Below are 20,974 nucleotides of genomic sequence, written 5' to 3' on the forward strand. Positions count from 1 at the left end.
TTCGGCCCTGTGTGTACAGCCTCTCCTTGGAGCAGAGTCACTCCTTAGGGACCTCTGTCAACTAACATTGTCAGTGACTCCTGGATCTGGAGAAGACAGGATAGCCAGCCATGTGATACCTGATAGGGACAGGATACCGGGATCCTGAGAACCTCCTGGGCCTCTCAGAGGCAGTATGGTCCAGCTTCCTCCTTGGGTCTGTTCAGCCTCCCTCTGTGAGGTGTGTTCCCACTATATAGCACCAGGAGTCAGGTGAGGCTGCAAACAGTGCAGGGTGCTGGAAGAGCCTTGCTTTCATACCCATCTGATGGCTGCAGCAGGAAGTGGGCACAAGCTTTTTCCTGCCGATGGTGCAGCAGGTCTAACTATGCAAACTTCAGAACAAAGCATCCATCTGGGCAGTGCCAGGGGATAAAGAGTTCAAGCTTATAGAGGCAAAAAGCCCCACATGTTGGTTGATTAAAGCAGAGGACAGAGGAAATTAGAGCCACCATTGCTGCAGAGGCCATGGCTGTGGGCTCTGTGCAGCTACTTGGCCCTGTAGAAGGTATGAGGACTGGCCACTCAGCCTTTACTAGTTCCTGGCCAGCTGCCTCAGGCTACTTGTATCCTAGGCTGTGAGCTCTGAGGGCCAAGTTACTTTGCTGGCTTTTGTAGTAGGTTTTCCCTGCAAGGTGTGGCCTCAGGGTCCCAGCCTGGGTGTCATCCCACACCAGCACGTTTCCTAGTGAGCGGCTCTCCAGTGTGGATAATACTGGATTTGAGGAGTGCTGGAGAGAAGGTGGGCTGATGGGGCCTGGCATGGGTGTCCTGCACCCTGCCAGGAAGCAAACCTGATCCTGAGTATGCATCTGAGGCCTGGGCCAGTGGCTCCCCAGCTCAGAACTGCAGCATCTAGAGTTAGGTGACATGGAAAAATACCAGTACAGGCTTGGGGAGACGGGGGCGGGGGGGGGGGCGCGCTGCACAGGTCAAGCCTCTTGTGTGAAGTATGGGAGGGCTAAGGTATCTCAGCTGTCCATGCTAGTGTTGGAAGGAATGTCACAGGAAAGGATGGGGAGGTAGGTGGCCCAGAGTTACAGGTGCTCTAGTTAAGATTCATGTATTTCTGTGTCTGTTGCAGGCGTGTGGAGGATATGCATGGGACACATGAGACCACTCTCTGCTTGTCTCCTCTGGGCATCATACCCTTGCTTCTCTCCTGGGACCTTTGCCATCTCTGTTCCTCCCCCATTCTGGATGCCTTTCTTTCAGGATCTCCTGCCAGCATTGCTTTGGCAGCCCCAGGAAACTTGGCAGTAAGTTAGTGACTGCCCTGCCTGTCTGACCACCCAGATGGAGCAAAGCACTAGGCCAGCATGGTGGCAGAGTCCTGGGTGTGTGTGGGGGGCGACAGACACAGATGGCTGAGGGCTTCAGGGAGGGTAGGGGAACAGCACAGAGAGGGGGAAGGGTGTGTGGCAACTGGACAAGGAATCTAGAAATGTCACTGTTGACACAAGAGAAGCTACAGCAATCTCTCCTGATGACCTAGGCTCCTGTTAGAGGTGACCAGTTTAACAACACCTCTGCAGGGGGCTTTGGCAGGGAGAATTTGCAGAAGCACAAGGTTAAGAGTCTGGGCTCCCTGTCCTGGGCACTGACCTGTGGGTGACCTTGGGCTGGTGTCTGCACCGAAGCAGCACAGAGCTCTGATAAATAGAGATTAGTTCTCCCCAGGGCACTGTGGTTGAGAAGGGTGCTTCCCCTCAGTCACTGCTTCCAGTTCTTGGCAACATTTCTTAAAACATTTCTGTAGCCTGAAGATTGGGGGAGAGGTGTGTTTTTGTTTTGAGACAGAGTCTCACACTTACTAGTCAGTATCATGAGTTCTGACAACTTTAATACCGTAGTCTAGAGATGTCTAACCTCCCAGCTTTTTGGCACACAGAGCTGCTGTGGTGTCTGTAGTGATGTCTCCTGGTTACGGTTTTAGTTTCCCATCTGTATTTGAAGACATACTTTGTCAACTCTGCTGTGTTGTAGTCAAGGGATCAAAGTTTGTTTCTCTTCCTCCCTTGCCCGCCACTACACCCCCTGACCACTATGTGTGTCTCTGTGTATCTGTGGAGGTCAGATGTCAATGTCCAGGGTCCTTCTCAGTCACTGTCCACCTTATTTTCTGAGACAGGGTCTCTCACTGAACTTGGATTCCACTAGCCTGGCTGGCCAGTGAGCCCCAGAGCCCTTCCTGTACCATCTCCCCAGTGTTGGGATTGTAGGTATGTGCTGTTTTGCTGTTTTACTTGGGTTCTCATGCATGTACACCAAGCTGTATCCTCAGACCTGAGGTTCTTTGGTGTAGATAAGAATACTATATTGTGCTACCATTAAAGCTTGGTTTTTACTAATTATTCTAAGTGTCAACCAAAGTTTTAAAACTGATTTACAGAACGGAAGTTTTGTGACACAAGGGTGGTCTGGGACTTGTTAAAACATGAGAAATAGCTGCGTGGTGGTGATGGCGAACACCTTTAATCCCAGCATTCAGGAAGCAGAGGCAGTCAGATCTCTGAGGTGGAGGTCAGCCTGGTCTATAGAACAAGTTCCAGGACAGTCAGAAATACACAAAGAAACCCCTTCTCAAAACAAAGCAACCAAAAAGAAAAAAAGAAAGAAATATGAAATCAAGATTTTAAAAAAAGATTTACTTATGTTAATTTTATAAATATGAGTGTTTTGCCTGTGTGTGTGTGTGTGTGTGTGTGTGTGTGTGTGTGTGTACCATATGCATGTGGTGTCCTCGTAGGCTGGAAGAGGGTACTGACTCTCCTGGAACTGGAATTACATTTCATGTGTCTGCTGGAACTGAATCCAGGTCCACTGCCAGAGGAATCTTTCCAGACCCTGTAGATTTGTTTTATTGCTGTTAAAAGTTCTAATTACAGGGGACTGGTGAGATGGCTCAGTGGTTAAGAGCACTGGCTGCTCTTCCTGAGGTCCTGAGTTCAATTCCCAGCAACCACATGGTGGCTCACAACCATCTGCAATGAGATCTGGTGCCCTCTTCTGGCCTGCAGGGATACATAATAAATCAATAAATTTAAAAAAAGTTTTAATTACAGACTGATCCAGACCCCAGGAACATGGATTTCATTGAGGAAACCTCGGAAATCTACAGGACCTCCTTTAGTAGTTCAGTACTTATCCCTAACTTTGGGAGCCCATTCCACATAGAGGGATACTCCCTGAGCCAAGACACACGGGGGTGGGCCTAGGCCCTATCCCAAAGAATACGATAGACTCTGATGACACCCTATGGAAGGCCTCACCATCCAGGGGGAGCAGAAAGGATATGTGATAGGCAGGGTTTTAGTTGGTGGGTGGTGGTAGGGGAGGACGGGAGGGAGAAGGGGCCTGGGATTGTCAGGTAAAACAATCGTGCTTCTAATTCAAATAAAAAAAATCTGAAAAAAAAGTTTTGATTACGTTTGTTACCTTACTTAGTTATTTTTGTGTGTGCGGGAACATATCCAGGTAGGCCACAACCTGCAGGTGGGGATCAGAGGACAACTTGTAAGTTCTGTCCTTTCCCTGTGGGTTCTGGGGATGGAACTGGGGTTGTTAGGCTTAACAACAGGTTCCATCGCTACCTGAATCATCTTATGGGTCCTACTGTATTCTTTACAGCTCTTGCTTTATCATTTGGAAGGGCTACTTCTAAACAGACATTCCCAGAGGCTGTGGTCTCTCCGGGCACTGTACATAAACTGAGAACAGTGAACTCTGAGTCTCCGTGATACTCAGACACGTGTCTTACAAACCACACCCACACACCTCAGCTCACAGGTCAATGTGGACGGCAAGAGCCCAGCTACCTAATACTAGCCTCTGGTGGACATGGCTACTTCCCTCCTCACAGTCTTCTTGGGGGATAATTAGAGCATCTCACATGGCCTGGCCTCCTGCAAGGTCTATATCCTTCTTTCTCAGCCCTCTACTGTTTAAAGGAGTCCTCTACTATCTCACTGGGCTGCTTCTCCAGGCCCAGGCCTGGCCACTGCTCAGATCTTGTGCTGGGGTTGCTGCTAAGGTTTACTTGCCCAGGCCGGGGCTGTGCCAGCCCATGGTTGCTGACCCCTGTCTGGTGCTTAAAGATTCACCCAGCTTTGAAATTCTCTCCCATCAGTTATTAATTGAAAAATCTAAGCTCCTTTGGGAATAAATCCTGGCTGTGATCCCCTTCACTCCCTGGCATGGTTTCTAAAGTCTACCTTCAACAAAAGCTCAGAGACGTGGGTTCACGTGAGGTGGAAGCAAAAAGACAAAGAGTTCAAGGCTATCCTAAACTACATAGTCAGTTCAAGGCTAGTGTGGGCTACATGAGGCCCTGCCTTAAAAAACAAAAGACAAAAATTAGAGCTGGGGGTATAGTTCAGTTGGTACAGTCCTAGCACGCACAAGCCCTGGCTCTGATCTCTAACATCACATAAAGATGGACATGGTGCCACTTGCCTGTAATCCCAGGCAGGAGGATCAGAACTTCAAGGCCATCCTCAGCTGAGTATCAAATTTGAGGCCAGTCCTGTCTCAAAACAAAAACTTGGGGTTGGAGAGGTGGTTCAACAGCTAAGAACACTTGCTGATCTTTCAGAACATATACACAGACATACACATACTACAAAAAAAAAGGTGATTTTTAAAAGTCTTGAATGTACCATGATTGGATGACTTTGGTCATGTGATCATTCCCGATTTCCCTTTTTATTTTGTTTTATTTATTTATTTTTTAAAGTGGCTTGGGGTTTGGCCAGACTTAGGCTCCATGTTAAATCCTTGGTACAGTTGCTAGGTGTGTGTGTGTGTGTGTGTGTGTGTGTGTGTGTGTGTGTGTGTTTGACTGGAACCCAGGGATGCTGGGGGCTGACATGACAGTTATTCACTTTGGCTGCTGGCCAGGAGCCCTTTTATTGTGGGCCTGGACTGTAGGCCTCACACCTGTTTGTGGGCATCTTCTTGTTGAGCACTGTAGGGGAGGGAGTGGCAGAGTCAGACACCCTTGCCCCATATGCTTTTCACAAGTTCTGTTTCTGCATGTTTGAGGGACATTCAGTTCCCTTCTCCATGGTGGTCAGCCTTCAAGGGGCCCCAGCGCTTGGCAGCTGTTGTAGAACTTGGCTCTGACAACAAGTCAGTGATGACAGCAGATAGCATCCAGCAGCAGCAGGTGGCCCTTACTCTGTGTGACAACTCTTAAGCCTGGGTACCAGGATCCCAGCCCTCCACGGTGGCTGGTGTGGCAGTCTCAGGCCTGGGAGCCTTTTAACAGCTCCCTGGAACTCTGCTAGCAATCAGGGCCCTCAGCTTCTTCAAACCTGCACAGCTCTTGTCGCTATCACATTTGTTCTTCGTTGTTTCTGCCCTAGGCAGTCTCTGGAAATCTTCATCTGTACCTTTGTTTGTTTGGTTTTCTGTTGTTGTTTTATTTTTGAGAAAGCATCTCACTACATAGCACTGCCCAGCCTGGAACTTGCTATGTAGATTAGGCTGGCCTTGAACTCACGGGTATCTGTCTGTCTGCCTCTGCCTCCCGATTACTAAGAGTAAAGGCACCAGCCACCACGTACAATTTCAGATACCCTCTTCTTGCTGCTCCCATTGCTGTGGTTGCTGTTGTCACCACCTCCCTTTCTTCCTGTTATCTGCTCAGCCCACTCTACTATATCTCAAGCCAGACAAGACTCCAGTATGGAGAGGGGAGGCAGGCACCAAGTTCCACCCCTAGATAAGGAGCTGTTGGCAACTGGTAGTTGCTAGGAGAGGGAGAGTCAGAGTTTTTTGTTTTGTTTTTAAGAATGTAGTCTCTGGAGCTGGAGAGATGGCTCAGTGGTTAAGAGCACCATCTGCTCTTCCAGAGGTCCTGAGTTCAATTCTCAGCTACCACATGGTGGTTCACACTTATCTGTAATGAGATCTGATGCCCTCTTCTGGCCTGCAGGCATTCATGCAGGAAGGACACTATACATAATAAATAAATAAATCTTTATTTAAAAAAAAAAAAAAAGGAGAATGCAGCCCCTGGTAAGTGAACCATGCTCCAGTGAAAGACCACAAACCCAAGAATATATGGGCAGCACAAATTTGACTTTCATGAGTTTAGAGAAAGAAATAGAAGACACAAGCTGGGCGGGTAGGGAAGCAGAGGTGGATCTGGGAGTAGTTGGGGAGGGAATGTGATCAAAACACATTACATGAAAGAATAAAAAAATGAAACAGAAAAAAATTAATATTGAACAAGAAATGAACACCAGAGAGAAGCCTTTAATGGGCCCAGGGGGCAACACAGGAAACTGCCTCCCTCGGACTCACAAAAGGATTCATTCACATGGCTTACTCATACAGATAGAATAGAACAGTGGCTGTGAGAGCCTTCATTCAAATGAGGGACTCTCCTAGTCACAAGCCTTCTGCTGGGTCACCAGGGGAAGTGCTCTCCCTCAGGTCTGGGTAGAAATGGCTGCAAGGTCAAGCAGAGTTCACTGAGGCTGATGGCAGGGTATTGAAGTGGGTGTGACTCACAGAGCTTCCACAGCAAGCAGCTGTAGTAGCCGTGGAGCTTCCTTAAGGCCCTGCATAGTGTTCAGAGTGACCATTACATGGCTGGCTACTTGGAGGATAATCATTCATTTAAAACAGCAAGGGCACAGGGAAGGGTCTAAAAGCTGTTGACTAGGGAGTCAGCTTCCCTGGCTCTCAACATCTCAGTTGATAACAAAAATACACCTAGGAAAGGATGGTTACAGTAAAGGCTATCTGTTGATGGTGTATCAATAGCATTTAGTAGTGACTTGTCAATGATTAGCGATAGGTCCCCCTAACGTAGCTTGCCTCCTGACTGCCTTTAATTCCTGTGTCCCCAGCAGAACTACAGAGAGACAAAGAAGCAACAATCACACTGGGGGCCACAGGAGGGCCCTCAGTGGTCTCCATGGCTGGCCAGGACCCGACACTGAGCACCAGTCACCCATTCTATGATGTGGCCAGACACAGCATTCTTCAGGTGGCAGGTAGGTGAACCATCTAGCTGGTCCCCAGACTGGGCAGTATAGTCTTCTAGGTCTTGCAGGAGGGTGGGCTGTCAAGGTGCCCTCAGTCTACCATGGCTGTTTCCAGTGAGCATTTAGTGTAGAACACGTTTGGTAGTCTCCTACTGGGGCCATTCTTGCCACAAAGGAAGTCACCTCTTCCCCTCCTAGGACCTCATGCAGCATTCAACATTGACTCCTGTCTTTAACTCTTGCTCCTGGTTTTCAGTGGGCTGACGGGCAGTTCTGGGCCAGGGGCCACTTTCCCTCCAACAGTCCTTCTTAGGAGTCAGTTATATCCTCAAGGTGTAGCCAGATGTGGCATCACTAAGGGGTAGTAAGCCTTCCCAGGGCCCTATAGCCAAATCTGGATACTTGTTAAAAGCAACTAAGGAATGGCATGCCACCTAAGTGGGTGCTTTTGGTCAGTCAAGGCACCATAGAAGCCATAGGGACTTCAGCACACTGACAAGTGGTCAAATGGAACGAGTGATGCTTTGGGGTCTGAGGTTGTGGCCTAGGGGACTGGGCTCAGTAGAGATCTCGTGGTAAGGAACAGAATGGGCGATGGAAGGTTCTGGACCTAAATACCAGAGAAAGGAGGCAGGAGGCAGGCTCTTGGAGCTTTAGACGGGAACAAGAAGAGAAAGAGAAAGATATGCCAAACCTGGTCTGGGGCAAAGGTGTCACTGTCCTTTCACCTAGATCATTCCACCCAGCACACCAGCCTACTGAGCTTTCCTACAGGACAGAAGGACTCTTAAAGTTTCCCCATCTCCCTCCAACTTTGAGGGAGCCCTTAGCAATGCTAAATAATAATAAAAAATACCCAAATGGACCAACTCCCACATCCCTCGAAGTGGACCATGAACTACTCAGACCCTCTGCCTTGTTTTATTGGACAAGATTATGAACATGTTGTGCCCGCCATGGGCACAGCTCTGGGCACCTAGTGGGGCTCCTCTTGCATGGAGACAGGGAGGCAGCTAGTGATGTTGTGTTGTAGACAGGGGAAGAAGCGGCCTGTGGGATTTGCACTTGTGTGTAGTGTTCATCTCCTTCTGTTAATATCATTTTGAAGCCTGGGTGATGTACCAGTCTGTATTGTTGGAAGGAACATTCCTCATAGTGCGCAGTGTTGTGAATGCAGATGTGACACTAACAGCCTCATAAGGTGGTGCATGGCTTAAAGGGCAGGGGAAGGCAGGGGAGGGAGAGGAGGAGGAGAGAGAGTGCGTTCTGGGGTTTCTCCTGGCTTCTGAGGAGTGTGGAAACCCCTGTTTGGAGCAGTGGAGGACAGCCCTCTGTGGCTGCTGGGGCTGGGCAGAAACGCCTATCCCCTGCCTGCAGGAGTGGAATCTCCTGGCTTCTCCTGCATTGAGATGCTGCAGCCCTCAGTGAGCATTGGCTAACTGATCTTTGGATCAGGCAAAGAGGGAAGGAGGAAGAGGCCACAAGCAAAAGAAGGTGGCACTGAGGAGCCCAGCCCTCACAGGTGGTGGCCTGGGGGCTGCAGGAGAGGGAGGAGAGAGGCAGGGAAGCAGGAGATGGTGGGAGCTACAAACGGCTGCTGTTCTGCAGGACCCAGACTTTGTGTGTGTGGAGACACCTGCAGACGGATGCTGCTGTGTTTGGTCTGACTCAGGCTTGGGGAATGTCCCCTGGGTTTCTGATCTTGCTGGGCCAGCTTAACTGTCTCTCCATTTAGTCACTGTGTCTTTTTGAGCAGCCATACTGTGACTCAGAACTTCAGCTGAGATATTGATGGCCCTCAGACACGGGCCTGCAGTTGCCTTTGGAACTCAGTGGCCCGGGAAAGAGGGCCCAGTTTGGAAAACTCACTGTTCCCTGCTGTTGTGCCCAGAGCCCTGCTGGACAAGGAAGGGGACTGTGGTAGGTTAGAGCTCAGAGCTCTAAACAAGCAAAGGCCTGGCCGAAGTCTGTAAGGACAGGGAGATGAACGGATGCCGTATTTGCAAGCAGATTGTTCTAGAATGTTAAACATCCCAGGCTCTGGAGCTTCCCAGAGGAAGGATGGTGTGTTGTTATACATAACAAACAGCTTTCTGGCTGCAGAGCAGGAGGCGGGAGCCCACCGAGGCCCATGCAGTCAGCGCACAGCACACAGCACTCAGCACACAGCACACAGCACACAGCACACACCGTGATACTGGCTCATTCTGGTTGGTTCCCTTTCCAGTAAGCATTCTTCAATCCCTGTATCACATTTGGGGGAGTGGGGAAGGGAAGCCTGAGAAGGGCTATAAACACCCTTTGCAACACAAGTGAGTTCAAGATGGGTCTCTTTCTAGAAGGGGAGCTTTGCTGTCTTCCAGGTCCTGTTCTTCAGGCAAGCGGTCAATTATGATTGGACCTGTAGAAAAGGGCATGGGCAGGAGCCCTCAAGGGGGCTGGAGGGGTCGCCTCTGACTTCTCAGGGATGAGTGAGGGCTGTGGACATCCAGCCTGCTGGGTCCCCAGAGGCCTCTGCAGTGAGGTCAGGCAAAGGGAGGAGAAAGAAGAGGTCACACACAAGAGGAAAGGAGGTGCTGAGGAGCCTAGACACCATAGGTGGTGGCGTGGGGGCTGCAGGGGTGGAGAAAGGGCAGAGGATCTCCCATACAAGGCACAGGTGGTGGCTTTCCTGTGGGATCCAGGCTTTGTGTGTGACACAGACTGAGACTGAGGTCTGGAGCAGCAAGGAGCCTTTGTCATGTGCCCTGGGCCCTTGCTGTAAACGAGTGAGGATACAGGGTAGAAGAGACATTCTAAATAGAGACACATGTGTCCTTCTTTCTGAGATCGAGGCTGCCTGAGGTGCAGTGGCTTCCCCCAGGAGGGGACAGGCTAAGCCACCTCACAGCTCCTTCTGCATAGCTCTGGCCTCCATCCCACGGATTCCTATACATTGGGAGATGGCCACAGACACAATAAATTGTATTACTTCTCTCTGTGGTCTGTGCAGACTATAAATGAACCCATTTCCCTCCATCAGCTTCTATTTCCCAAGACTCTCTGGGGTGCAGAGAAACTAAGGTTATGGGCCTAAGAGACAGATAACAACACTAGGGCTGCTGGAACAGAGAGGCCCACTTCAAACAACAGACATTGGCTGTCATGGTTCCGGGATTCAGAAGTGGGAATCCAAGGTGTGGGTAGGCTGGTTATTCCTGGGGACTCTGGGAAAATCCACCCCAATCTCCCCAGCATCTGTGGTTCTGGCATCCCTTGGCCTTTGACTACCACTGCACTCTCCACCTCCCTTGGTCTGTCTCTGTGTTCTCACCTCAGTCAGCATCTTATGCCTCTTTTGTCCTAAATCCAGGGTGACCCCATCTTGGACTTTAACATATTAAATCTCTCTGATGACCCTATTTGCAAGCAAGGTCACATTTGCTCTAGGACGTTGTGAGTTGTTTTAGGGAGAAGGGGACAGTGTTCAACTCAAAGCTGCCTCCATAGCTACTTTCCGTGAAGTCTACCCCCTGATGTCCTCCAAGGCAGCACTGCCCAGGGCAGCAGAATGGAAATGCCGTGTCCACTCTATCCAGGATGGTTGCTTCTTGCCACGTCACTACTGAGCCTGCAATATGTATGGCTGATACTCGAGGGTACTAGATGCCCATGGCAGCCAGCAGCCCTTCACATACCATGACTCTACAATACACTGCCTGTCCTCTTTCTGTGTGGGGGCCAGGGGACAGCAACTCTACTAGGACAGGTGGGTGTGGAGGTGGGGGGAGTCAGGAGAGGTGGCATCCAGGGCTGGAGCAGGAGGATGCCTTCTATTAAGTGAAAGTCAGACATGGTGGCCTATGTCTGTAATTCTATAGTTTGGAGACTCAGGTAGTTGTGTTCTGATGAGATGCAGCCCAGCACTGCCACCAGAGTTCTCTTTGGAACTTTCACTATGGTAAAGCTGGTCTTTTTTGTTTGTTTGTTTGGTTTGTTCTTTTTTTTTTTCCCAGGCAATGACTCTCTATGTAGCTCTAGCTGTCCTGGAACTCACTCTGTAGACCAGGCTGGCCTTGAACTCAGATATCTGCCTGCCCCTGCCTCCTGAGTGCTGAGATGAAAGGATACGCCACTACATTCGGCTAAGCTGGGTCCTTGACTGTACTGCAGAAAAGAATTTCAGGATGTAAAAAAAAATTAAGAACAATTTGGGCCAGGCGTTGGTGGCACATGCCCTTTAACCCCAGCACTCAAGGCAGGTGGATTTCTGTGAGTTTGAGGCTAGCGTTGTTTACAAAGTGAGTTCCAGGACAGCCAGGGATGTTACACAGAGAAATCCTGTCTCAAAAACAAAGACAACAAAAAAAAACAATTCAGAATTAATCAAGTTAGCAAAGTTTTGTTTGCTTTGTTTTATGTGTGTGGGTGTTTTGTTGCACGTATGTCTGTGTACCACATGCTTGCCTAGTGCCTGTGGAGGCCAGAAGAGGGTGTCAAATCCTCTGGAACTGGTGTTATAGATGGTTGTGAGCCACACTATGTGGGTTCTGGGAATCAAGCCTGGGTCCCCTTGACAAGCTGCCAGTGAGTGTTCTTAACTGCTGAGCCATCTCTCCAGCCCTCAAGGTAGCACGTATATTAGCATATAGGGAAAGGCTCACAGGAAGGGGGCAGCTCACACCTGAGTGTGAGTCGCACTGATGTGCCTTTACAATGGTTGTATGTGTGTACCACATGCATGCAGGTGCCCACAGAGGCCAGAGGGCATGGGATCCTGGAACTGAAAATGCGGGCAGTTTTGAGCTACCTGATTGGTATGCTGGGAACCAAGCCAGGGTCCTCTGCAAGAGCAGTAAATGCTCCTACCTGCTGAGCCATCTCACCAGCTCCAGGAATGTGTTTATGATGCTGTGGCTTTGGAAGCTACACTGTTCAAATAATGTCCAAGGGGGTTGAAAGATTAGGCGCAGTTAAAGGAGTTGGGGAGATGAGGACTCAGATGGGGAAGTGCTTGCCACACAAGCTGGAACACCCGAGTTCATTTCCCCAGAGCCTCTGTAAAAAGCTGGGCAGAAAGACACACTCCTATAATCCCAGCACTGGGGAGGCATAGAAAGGATCCCTGGGGCTTCCTGACTAGCTAATGTGGAATCAATGAGCTCCAGGTTTAGTGACACATCTGTCTCAAGAAATAAGATGGAGACTGAGGAAGATCCTGGTATCAACTTTCAGCCTCTACCTGTGCACACAGGATTATGTACACACTCTACAACACACACAAAGATATGGGAAGTTTTAAAATTTAAATTTTTATGGGGCTGGAGAAATGGCTCAGCAATTAAGAGCAATGACTGTTCTTCCAGAGGTCCTGAGTTCATTTCCCAGCAACCACATGGTGGCTCACAGCCATCTGTAATGAGATCTGGTGCCCTCTTCTGGCCTGTAGGTAAAACATGTAGACAAAACACTGTATACATAATAAATAAATACATCTTAAATAAATAAATAAATCTTTAAACAACTTTTTTTTTTTTTTGGTTTTTCGAGACAGGGTTTCTCTGTGTAGCTTTGGAGCCTATCCTGGCACTCGCTCTGGAGACCAGGCTGGCCTCCAACTCACAGAGATCTGCCTGCCTCTGTCTCCCGAGTGCTGGGATTAAAGGCATGTGCCACCAATGCCCGGCAAAATAATTTAAATTTTTATGACCTGGAAAGATGACTCACTTTGCAGTTAAGGGCTCCTGCAGAAGTTGAGAGTTTTATTCTTAGCGCGCGCGCGCGCACATGCGCGCGCGCGCGCACACACACACACACACACACACACACACAGACGCATGCACCAGCTCACAGCCATTTGTAACTCCAGTTCCAGGGGATCTGATGCCCTCTCTGACCTCTGCAGTACTATATGCACATGACACATAGACATGCATGCAGACAAACACCCATACTCATAAAATAAACTACTTTAGTTTTTTTTGTGTTTTTTTTTTTTTAATAAGCTGGTTGAGTTATTTCTTTCCGCTCTTTTTGTGAACGCCATTGTTAGGTGGATTTGTGGGTTGCATGGCTTAAACTTAGGCATGAGAGAGGATGCTGAATATGCAGAACATTTCCTCCCTAAGGAAGCACAGCGCGCTGGCTGCCTTTCACGCCTGTGTTTAAGTCTTTAGAAAACACATCTCTGCACACTCAGCTCTTTGGGCTGTGTTGAGCCAAAAGTCAGCAAGAAGGATGAGCAGGAGTCCAGGTTGAGGTCATCTGTCCCTTCTTCTGTTCCCTTTACTTTTTCTTTTTATCCTGACTCAGGAGGATCACCCATTTCAGGCCAGCCTGGGCTACATTTTCAGGCCTCATTTCAAGGGAGGGGCGGGGAACTCCTGAGATGGCTCAGTGGGTCAAGGTGCCTACCATCAAGGCTGCATTTGATCCTGGGTCCCACATTAGTGGAAGGAATGAACAAACTATGACATAGGCCTGGCATGAGCCTGGTCTCAGGGGATGGCCTTCAAATTCACTTGAGAGTCATCTGAAAACGCTCCTGCCACCAAGGCTACGGTGGCTGCCACCAGCACCATTCATATGCTTGGCCCAGCTTGCTTCCTTCCTAGCTAATTGAGCTGTGTGTACTATCTCTGAAGATGAAGATTGTCCCCTGTCCTGGGCAGAAGGAGACCAGAGCTCCAGACCCAGTGACTGTTGCCAGTATTTATCCCTAAAGCCTCATGGCAGTCTTGTGTACCAAGAGCTGGTCACAGCCCAGGGTGACTTGGTCTCCACAATGCAAGAAAAAGCAAGCATGGAACTCCTGTCCTGATGTATGGTCCTGTCCTGTCGAGGGGCCACTTTTGTGAGAAGGAGGCAGCCAGATCCTGCACTTGAAGTCAAATGAAGCTGAAGTTAAAGCCATGAGCTGTCAGCTGGTGACGGAACCTGGCAGCCCAGTACTCCATCTGTTAAATGGAGTGATGGATGGTCGGAAGGTTTTCTCAGAAAATGTGCACATCACATACCTCCCTTGGGTGTCAGCTGGCTGAGCCTCAGCAATAAGCATCCTAGCTTCTAGCTCACACTTTGTCTGTCCCTCCAGGGGATGACCACCAGGGGAGACGCATCTTCACATTCAGCTGCTGCCGCTTGCCACCCTCGCACCAGCTCAACCACCAGCGTCTGCTGGAGTAAGTACTACCCTACACTCTGCCCCATGTCCTCATGTGGACTCTGGGATAAGACCCATCCTCATGCTCTCATGACCTGCAATGCAGAGGGCATATGTGCAAGGCAAAGTAGCCCAATACACATCACGTTCCAACCCCCAGAACCTGTGGCTGCACCTGGCTTCTGAGAAGGACTTTGCAGATGTGATTAGAGACTTGAGATGGGGGCTCTCGGGGCCACCTTGGTGAGCCCAGGGCATCCCCAGGGTTATATAAGCAAGAGGCCATGAAGCTGGAAAAGCAAAGAATACCAGCCCCACACTAGACTTGAACTGTAAGGCAATTCAGGGTGTTGTTCTAAGCTAATTATTCATCACAGCCACTGGGAAGCATTTGCTCCCTGGTGTAGCCATCTCGGTCTCAATTTCCTGTGTGGATTTGGAGACACATTCAAATCAGGGTCTTCTGAATCTTCTCCAGAGCCATTTGGGGAGGCTCCCACCACCAGGACTACCATGGCTTCCCCAGCATCAGTAGAATGGTGGACGTTGGCTTGATTCCCTGTTAGCCAGCTGAGCTGTGGGCACTGACCTCTGAGAAGGCTGGGGATAGTTCCTTGTCCTAGGTGCATGGAGGCTTGTCTTTCATCCCTGATGGACACAAGCTATCTGCATGTGTTTCTGATAACAGCAGATCAGCAAGACATCTAAGCTGGATAGGACCATAGTGCTGGGGTGAGGGCAAGGCTGGAAGTCACACAGCCCTGAGTTCGAATCTCAGGCCCTCCTTGAACAGTTTGCTATGGCTACCTTAACACATGATCATGAATTTAGAGCCATAAAACAGCAGGACCATGTTCTATCCAGAACTGAGATGTGTGTGTCAGGTGTGCTCCCTTGGTGCTCCCAGGGGACAGCAGGCAATTAGTGTTCTTTAGCTCCCAAATACTAGGCAAATCCAGGGTTGCATTGTATCCACTCTGCCTCCATCTTCACGCAGCTTTATCCCTCTAAAGGTCTTCGCTATGGACACAAGAAGGGGCCTGAAAGGCCTTCTGGCAGATCCAGCATCCACCCATCTCTTAAGACCCCAGATTCATCCACAAGCACCTTTCTTCCAAATGTGGGGTACTCACAGTTTCTGAGCTCTCCTGTGGATTTCTTTGGGGAGGTGTCACGTCTCCTTGCTGTATGACCTTGGGTCGGTGAGATAACGTCTCTGAACCTAAGGTGTCACCTAAGGAACAAGGTCATAGAGTCTCCACATGGTTCTGGATATGACCCGAGCATGACACCTGCTGACTGACCATGGCTTCTGTGCCACGGACGTCAGTAACTCACAGTGCAGAGCATGCGACTTGTCCTGAGGGAACCATGTGTCTTGTGCCCTTCAGGTATCTGAAGTACACACTGGACCAGCATGTGGAGAATGACTATACCATTGTCTACTTCCACTATGGCCTCAGCAGCCAGAACAAACCATCGCTGGGCTGGCTCCAGAATGCCTACAAGGAGTTTGATCGGAAGTGCGTACAAAGCCCCTTGGGGAGACACAGGGGTGGGCTGCACACAGGGACTGAATGGCGGAGGGATCATGGGCTATGCTGTGGATAGAGATAGATGCAGGGTCTCATTTTAGTGATGGAAAGAGTCCATCTGGGAGAAGGCTACAGAATCTCAGTACTTCTGGCCTGTTGCTGGAGGCAGAAGTGTATCATGTAGCTGGGAGTTTGGCATCTAGACAAAAGGCTGTAATTTATGTTTGTGTTTTTGAGACAGCTTCTCACTGTACAGCCCTGCCTGACCTGGAACACTCTATGTAGACCAAGCATCTGTGTCCCAAATGCTGGGATTAAAGGAATGTGATGCCATGCCTCGCAGGCCAGTGGTTTGGGAATGGTGACGTCTGCAGATAGAGGTTGGGGGCCACCTACATCCAGTGTGAATGGACATTCGCACTCACACTGAAGGGCAAGAGAGAACACAACAGTTCATGAGCCGGGACAAAGTCCTTGTTGACTGCCTGTTCTCTGCTCTTTTAACCTGGGTCAGCGGGAGCTAGATGGAGGTGGATGGAAGATAAGGGCTGTGGTTGGACTGGGGGAGCTGAACTCTAGTGTTTTCTTTCCCACTCTTAGGTGGATATGGTGGGGCATGCTTGTAATCCCTTGAGAGATGGAGGCAGGAGGACCAGAGTTCAAGGTCATCCTAGGCTACTTGAATTTGAGACCAGACTTGGCTACATTTGACCATGTTTCAAGAATAAGACCCAAACAAAGCAAATTGATACAGATTTTCCCACAGTCCAGGAAAAGGAGGTGGGGGCAGGGACAGGATTGTCTCTGTTGGCTCCATAGAGACAAAACAAGTGGGTGCTTTAGGCACCCAAACCATCCAACAATGAGATGGGGGGTGGGTAATGAGCCCTCTGTCCCTAGAGGCCTGCAACTGGGACTCCGGCTCTGATTTATACTGGGAGAGCCTTCACGCTGCCTCTGCTATGCCCTAGAGGAATCCTACCTGCTTCTCTCTTGGGTATCACCCTCAAGCCAGGCCACACCTGCTATGTGTTTACTCCTTACACAACCTGATTCCAGCAGCGCTTGCCCTGTTCAAGGCTTCTAATAAGAGCAGCTGCCTCTGTAGTGGGTGTGGGGTAGCTCCAGGCTCTCTTCCTTGTGGCCAGGGATTTTAGATGTGATTGATTCATCAGAGGCTCTTGACGATCCACTGAGGCCACAAGATCATAGCATCTATTTCCAGATGCCACTGATGGCCTCTGTGTCTGGCTTCACTCACTCTCAGTGCAGAGGGGTGGTGATGGAGCATTATAGGATGTACCCTTTCCCTCCTCTTCCCTCCCCTCCCCTCCCTTCCCTTCCTCTCCTTTCCTCTTCCCTCCTCTCACTTACATCAACAGGGACACGTGACTTGGTGTGTTATTCAGTAGGGTACGTGTAAGAAACAAGTCAGTGGGAGGAAGATGAATGAATAAACTCACTTCGACCTTGAAACGACAGGAGCAGACTTGCCTGATCTGAGGTTGGCATCCTCACGCCTGTGGCTCGGTCTCCAAGGGTATAGCAGAATGCACTATTCAGGATCTGAAAATCAGTTTTTGTAGAGAGTAGGGAGTGGAGAGGGTCTGGCTTTTCCCGTCCCAGAAACTGTGGTGGTGTTTTTTGCCTGATAAACTGTTTTTCTAAATGGTGAGGTAGGAGATCAGTTAGACTGCCCATTTTTTGCCACCTTCTGACCTTCCCGCTGCAGGGTGAAAGAGGAGGCAAGTTGTCTGTTTCTGTGACCCCTGAGCTCCAGGGTGTATAGTGGGGGTTAGCTATTTTTTGGAATTCCACAGCAGCAGATTTCTTGAAACCCGTCTTATGACCTCCATTTTGGAGGGGTGACTTCCTTTAGTATTGCCCCTTACTACTGTATCATTTATTGCTCACATAATACCAATTTGTCTTCCTGTTGCCGCTCAGCCTGGCTCAGGGTCCTGTCTCACCCCATCACTCTCTCCAGGATTCCTTCCCCCTTGAGCCCAGGCCTAGAACCTGTCCTTTCTCCCAGGACCCTGCCTCCTTCCCGAGGACTGTGTATTTAGAGGCCCTACCACCTGTGTTGCTTACGGCTGTCACATCTCTGGTCAGCCTCATGAGTTGACAGTGTGAGTTCATGGTAGCCGAACACCCATTCCTCTGTGCACTCACTCCAGCTCTCCACTCTGGCTTTACTTCTCCCTAATGCAGCCCCTCCTCTTCCGGCCTGGCTTCCTTACCTCCAGATGTCTTTAACCACTCTGCTCTGTTGTCCCATGCGGGGCCACCTCAGTCCTCTGCTTAGATGCTTTCTTTGTCTGAGCTTTGATCCCTGTCCTGAGAGACCTAAGTCAGACTCACCTCCAACCCCCAACCCGTCCTAGCACCCTGGAGTGATGTTGCAGTTTAACAACCTGGCCCTCAGGCTGGCTAGGGCCCCTCCCAATGATCTCTGGAGTAAATCCTGCCCCTCCACTCCATGGCCTTATACACACTACCCACAAGATATCACTACTGGTGAGCCCTCTGGGCAGGTTTAATTCCGAAAGCTAAAGCCAGGTCATCTGGATTTAGGGCTGTGCTCCATGCCCTCTACCCAGCATCTATGAGAGTCTCCTCAGCCACAGGCTCCACGTCACACACATCACCTCACACACATGCAGTGTAGACTAGTAGTGGGTGGGCCAGGGTAGATGGATCAGAGTTTCTAAGTTTAAATACTGTCTATGGTGTGTGTGTGTGAGTGTGTGAGTGTGTGTGTGTTGTGAGTGTGTGAGTGTGTGCATGTTGTGAGTGTGTGTGTTGTGAGTGTGTATGTGTGTGTGAGTGAATGTGTGTGGTGTGTTGCGAGTGTATGTGTTGTGAGTGTGTATTGTGTGTGTGTTGTGTGTGTGTGTGTTGTAAGTGTATGTGTGAGTGAGTGAGTGTGTATGTGTGTGTAAGTGAGTGTGTGTGTGTTGTGAGTGTGTGTGGTGTGTGTGAGTATGTGTGAGTGTATGTGTATGTGAGTGTATGTGAGTGTGTGTGTGTGTGTGTGTGTGTGTGTGTGTGTGTGTTGTGTAAGCCACAGGGTAACCTCAGCCATCATTCTTTCTCAGGCACCATCCACCCTGTTTGTTGAGACGGGGTCTCTCATTTGCTTAGAACTTGCCCATCAGGCAAGACTGGCCAGCCAGAGATTCTCTTGCCTCTGCCTTCCTAGCACTGAGATTATAAGCACCCACCACCACGCCAGCTTTTCTTATATGGGTTCTGGGGTTCCCAGGCATTTTACCAACTGAGCCATCTCCCAGTCCATACCTCTTCTGGTCTCTGATTTTGTTTTGTTTTTGAGACAGAGTCTCACTGTGTAGCCCTGGCTGGCCTGAAACTCTACATAGACCAAGCTGTCCTTGAACTCACAGAGCTCCACCTGCCTCTGACTCTCAAGTGCTGGAATTAATAATGTGCATCTCCACACCCAGTTCTTTCTGGGTTTTAATCCACATCCTTTAGTTGAGCCCGTTGAGAAATGGATTTTCTGAAGCTGGGCCTTCTGTGCAGGCACTCAGTGTGGAGTGAGCTGGAGTTGGGGGAGCTAAAGTCACCTCACCTTTCCCTCCTCAGGTACAAGAAGAACCTGAAGGCACTCTATGTTGTGCACCCCACCAGCTTCATCAAGGCGCTGTGGAACATCTTCAAGCCCCTCATCAGGTGAGCATGTGCCCTAGACCCCCACACCACCATCTCTGAGGCACACCTCTCCATGAGGGCTCCATGCAGGCCTGTCTCTGAGGCATACATGGGTTTTCATGGGGTCACATGACCACTCAGGCCATATACTGTGACTCTCTGAGGTTGTGGACAGGAACACTGGCTCATGACATTGATATCACACCTGGTATTTTAAGTACCCCATGACCTGAATGCCCTCATTTTTGCATCTGTATCTTGGTCCCCAAGGTCACTGTCAAGTTCACAAAGCCCAGGAAGGGCTCCAGTTTACACAGCAGGGTAACTGTAAATACAGAGGCTGGAACATAGGCACATGGGCTCCCATTTTCTGTCTTTGGGAAATGACCTGGGACAGCCTGTCCCCTGCTGCTGAGTATGGCATAGTAAGGAAGCTCAGCCCTGCTGCTAAGACCCGCCCAGCTGTTTTCTTAGGGTTGAACCTGTAGGTGTGAACACTGGCCTCAGTGACTCTGTCTCCACTCCCTCTGAGTGTGACTGGCCTCAGTGACTGGGTCTCCCACTTCCTCTGGGTGCAGACAGACTACCCAGTGAGGCCCTGCCTCAATCGTCTGCAGGTATAAACTGGGATTTGGCCCATGGCCATATTCCAGGCTTCCTCTCTGGAACAGGTGAAGGCACAGACTTTCCTGGAAGCTCAGGATGGGTGCCTCAAGTCCATGGACTAGTCTTTTACTGCCTGTACCTGGGCAAACAGCCCAGAAATTTGGGGACTTCTGTTAGCTCTTTCCAGGATGTCTGGACTCTTTCTCACTGGACAATGATTTCTCTGGGAAGCACTGGGAAGAACTCCAGGAGATCATAAGGCTTGGCTCTGTCAGGGCCCCATGGGCATCTTTACTTCCTCTCCATTTAGCCACAAGCATCAGGCACAAACTGCACCCAGCCACATGGTGAGTGGGTGAGCTTCATTCATGAGGACCCAGTATATGAATAGGGCAGATTGGGACACTCAGGTGAGGTACACATCCAGAAAGGGGTGGCAGTGTCCTTCCTGGTCAGCCAGAAGAATTCAGGAGTTTTCAGAAGGAACATTTTAGCACAGGAAGGGCACACACATAAGGGGGTGATCACCCTTTGCTGGACCCGGACCTCAAAATCTTTTGCTGTCTCCTCCTCCATCATGTCCCTGTCACCTCCTTCTACCTGTTCTACCTACAATGGCTCAGAAGTCTGTTACTAATAATGCACTTGACTCTCTCAAGCCCATGACCACACAGAAGATTCATGTTGTGTCTTGTCTATAGGAGAGAAAGCAGGACAGAGATGGCCAGGCATTGATTGCATCATTCTCTGTAAACAGAAGTTTCTCTGTCCTGCCCCGTCCCATAGCTGCTTATATTAATTATTAATTATTAATGCTCTACCAATAGCTGAGGCTTATTACTACCTAACTCTTACATTTAAATTAACCCATATTTCTGTCTATGTTTTGCCACATGTCTTGTAGCCTTTTACCTGTCCTCTAGCCCATCTTGTTCTCTCAGCAGCTGGCTTGCATCTCCTTGACTCTGCCCTTCTTTTTA

The 20,974-nt window shown here is 49.6% G+C and overlaps 1 protein-coding gene across 3 annotated transcripts in view; it reads left to right on the plus strand.

Annotated features, from left to right (window-relative positions):
• Arhgap8 (Rho GTPase activating protein 8) overlaps window positions 1–20,974 on the plus strand; it is a 51,569-nt gene that overhangs the window by 8,311 nt on the left and 22,284 nt on the right. For 2 of the 3 annotated variants that reach the window (XM_027396151.2, XM_027396153.2), the window contains exons 2-5: window positions 6,900–7,046; window positions 14,110–14,197; window positions 15,570–15,701; window positions 19,323–19,409. In XM_027396151.2, the coding sequence (XP_027251952.1) occupies window positions 6,968–7,046; window positions 14,110–14,197; window positions 15,570–15,701; window positions 19,323–19,409 (386 nt within the window). In that variant the 5' untranslated portion in view covers window positions 6,900–6,967. The remainder of the gene's footprint in view (window positions 1–6,899; window positions 7,047–14,109; window positions 14,198–15,569; window positions 15,702–19,322; window positions 19,410–20,974) is intronic. The other variant, XM_027396152.2, reaches the window with a different exon arrangement.

Source organism: Cricetulus griseus, chromosome 2, assembly GCF_003668045.3.
Source record: "Cricetulus griseus strain 17A/GY chromosome 2, alternate assembly CriGri-PICRH-1.0, whole genome shotgun sequence".
NCBI classification, from domain to species: domain Eukaryota; kingdom Metazoa; phylum Chordata; class Mammalia; order Rodentia; family Cricetidae; genus Cricetulus; species Cricetulus griseus.